Source organism: Rosa chinensis, chromosome 2 (assembly GCF_002994745.2).
Source record: "Rosa chinensis cultivar Old Blush chromosome 2, RchiOBHm-V2, whole genome shotgun sequence".
In the NCBI taxonomy this organism is placed as follows: domain Eukaryota; kingdom Viridiplantae; phylum Streptophyta; class Magnoliopsida; order Rosales; family Rosaceae; genus Rosa; species Rosa chinensis.
Window position 1 is genome coordinate 35,867,158 of NC_037089.1, and position 2,779 is coordinate 35,869,936.

At 39.3% G+C, this 2,779-nt stretch overlaps 1 protein-coding gene across 1 annotated transcript; it reads left to right on the plus strand.

Annotated features, from left to right (window-relative positions):
- Positions 1-2,094, plus strand: LOC112184216. Its single transcript, XM_024322483.1, has 2 exons — positions 1-194; positions 753-2,094. Exons 1-2 carry the CDS (start codon positions 1-3, stop codon positions 2,092-2,094), a joined length of 1,536 nt encoding a protein of 511 aa, XP_024178251.1.
- Positions 2,095-2,779: the final 685 nt, after the last annotated feature.

The window sequence follows — 2,779 nt, forward strand, 5'->3', positions numbered from 1 at the left end:
ATGGCACTCCTCGAAACCAGCACAAAGCGTGACCTTGTCCTCCTCCTCGACAACATCATCTTCGCCCCCAAACGAGCCGCCGGTTGGGAGCTCGGGTTCATAAACCGGAGCCGAAACCAGAAACCGGAAACCCGAAAATGGAGAACTAAGAGCAAATGCACCCCAAGAGTCAATAGACAAAGGAAAAAGGCAAGGTCTTGCCTCCCATTTGTGCACTATTCACTAATATTGCCTTTGCCTCCCAATTTTTTCATGCACCCCAAATAGGCAAGGTCAATGCCTCTCAATCATTCACTATTTAATCCAATGGTTTTTTTTTTTTTTATAGATGTAATCCAATGGTTATTATGCAACAATATTTTTTTTATCTCATCTCCATCAATCTCATTGTGCCACGTGTCATTATTTAATAACAAAAAAATTTAAAATTTTGATAAGATTTTTCGGTTGATTTCCTTCTGATAGATGATAAGATATTGGATTGCTTATTTGATTCCATCACTTGTATAGGAAACACGTGCATTATCTTCAACCTCTTCAATAATGAAGACTCAATATATGAGATGCTCAACTTTTTCACTCAAACCAGCTTCTGCCTCTTCTCCACCAAAAGAAAAAAATAAAGAACATCTTCTGCCTCTCCACCAAAAGAAAAAAATAAAGAACATCTTCTGCCTCTCCATTTATCTACAATCATTCCCATCCAAAACATTTACCATACTTTTCATTTTTTCTCTATATGCAATGAATAGGTTGTTGGCAAAATTTAGTCACGATAGTGAGGAAGAAGAAGCACGACGCCTCGCGAATGAAGCAGCCATTATTGCAGCAGCGGTTGGGTACGAGATCGAGTGTTCCGACCAACCCCGACAACGTGGTTCAAGGCCAGGTCGCGCCCCAAATGTGGAAAGATTACGAGAGTCACGAGGCAAGGATCTCATGGAAGACTATTTTGTCGAGCGTCTGGTGTTTCCAGATTTAGATTTTCGTCAACGTTACAGAATGCATCGTCCTCTATTCGAGAGCATTTTAACAGCGGCAACACAATACGATGATTATTTCATTCAAAAGGCAGATGCTCTTGGTATGTTAGGTTTATCACCCTATCAGAAGCTAACTTGCGCATTAAGAATGCTTGCGTACGGTGCCGGTGCAAATCAATGTGCTGAGATAACTAGGATGGGAGACTCTACTGCACTTAAGTCATTGAAGAGATTTTGTAGAGCAATAGAAGGTATATATACTTCTTATTACCTTCGTTCTCCTACACCTGAGGATCTACGTAGGCTTCTCAAGAAAACTCGACGTAGGGGATTTCCAGGAATGCTAGGAAGCATAGATTGTATGCATTGGCAGTGGAAGAACTGTCCAACCGCTTGGGCTGGAGCTTACAGTGGGTGCAAAGGCTATCCAACAATTATTCTTGAAGCGGTTGCCTCATACGATACATATATATGGCATGTGTTCTTTGGAATGCTCAGTTCATGCAACGATCTCAATGTGCTCGGACAATCACCAGTTTTCAATGATCTCACAGCTGGAGTAGCCCCTAGGTTCAAATACAAGGTCAACCAGAAAGACTTTGACATGGGATATTATCTAGCAGACGAGATATACCCTAAGTGGCATACATTCGTGAAGACAATTCCGAGACCTACAAATGAGATGCAACAACACTTCTCCAAAAAACAAGAGGGGTATCGAAAAGATGTTGAAATATGTTTTGGTATCTTGCAAGCTTGTTTTACCATTCTTAGGGGTGGTGCTCGTTTGTTTAAGAAGGAAACTCTTCGAAGTGTCATGATGACTTGCTTCATCCTCCATAACATGATTGTGGAGGATGAGCAGATAGATGATGAATCAAATTTAGAATGCGATGTTGATGGCACTGACTCAATGAGCTTAGATGTGGTAGAGGAATATGAGCAACCCCGCAATGTTTTGCCGTTTGAACCAGTACGGGTGGGAGTAAATGGAGATAACCTTCCTGGATTCATGGATCGTTATGATCTTGTTCAGGATGAGTATGTTCATCAAATCCTTCAGGAGAATCTAGTAGAGCATAATTGGAAAATAAAAACTGGAGGAGCATAATAAAACTCGTTTGTTTAATTGGCATGGATCATCTTTCATAATTCCTGCAAGTTCATTCATGCATAATTGTTAATCAATGTCATATTTCTTTACGTGTGTTTGCTTTGATATTAATAAAATTTCATTTTCAATTCTCTATTGCTTTGATACTAGATAAAGACGGTGATACTAGAAGATAAAGTTTTTGGATAAGATGTACTAGAAGATAAACTTGAAATATATAGTTGGATACTAGATAAAGACTGATATTGGATAAAGACTACATGAAAAACCAGCCTAGCCTAGCGAGAACAACAACATTCTAAATAACTTAATGGGCTAAATATTGTTTAGTACCCTATGGTATGGGTTCAATATCAATTCAGTCTCTCGACTTTCAATTTCATCTAAAACACCCCCACACTATCATTTTCTCATCCAATAGGTCCATCCGTTATGATTCCGTCAATTTCAGCCGTTTAGCTGCTGACGTGGCGATCCAACTCAGCACAGGTGGGGCCCACATGGAGACAAATTTCCCAAACTGAACTTGACTGAACAGGGATTAACTATGGTTTATGGTTGACTATAATAAAAAAAAAACTTCTTAATTTAATACTTTAATTATTATTATTATTATTCTTTTTTTAATAAAACACCAAATTTTGCGGTTCTCTCCCTCCCTCTCACCCACCATAACCACTGC

Excerpts from the sequence above, each read along its gene's own strand:
- LOC112184216 (XM_024322483.1), top strand. The coding sequence starts at position 1 with ATGGCACTCCTCGAAACCAGCACAAAGCGTGACCTTGTCCTCCTCCTC. Across the intron at positions 195-752 it reads AGACAAAGGAAAAAGGCAAG|GTTGTTGGCAAAATTTAGTC; the intron begins GTCTTGCCTCCC and ends TGCAATGAATAG.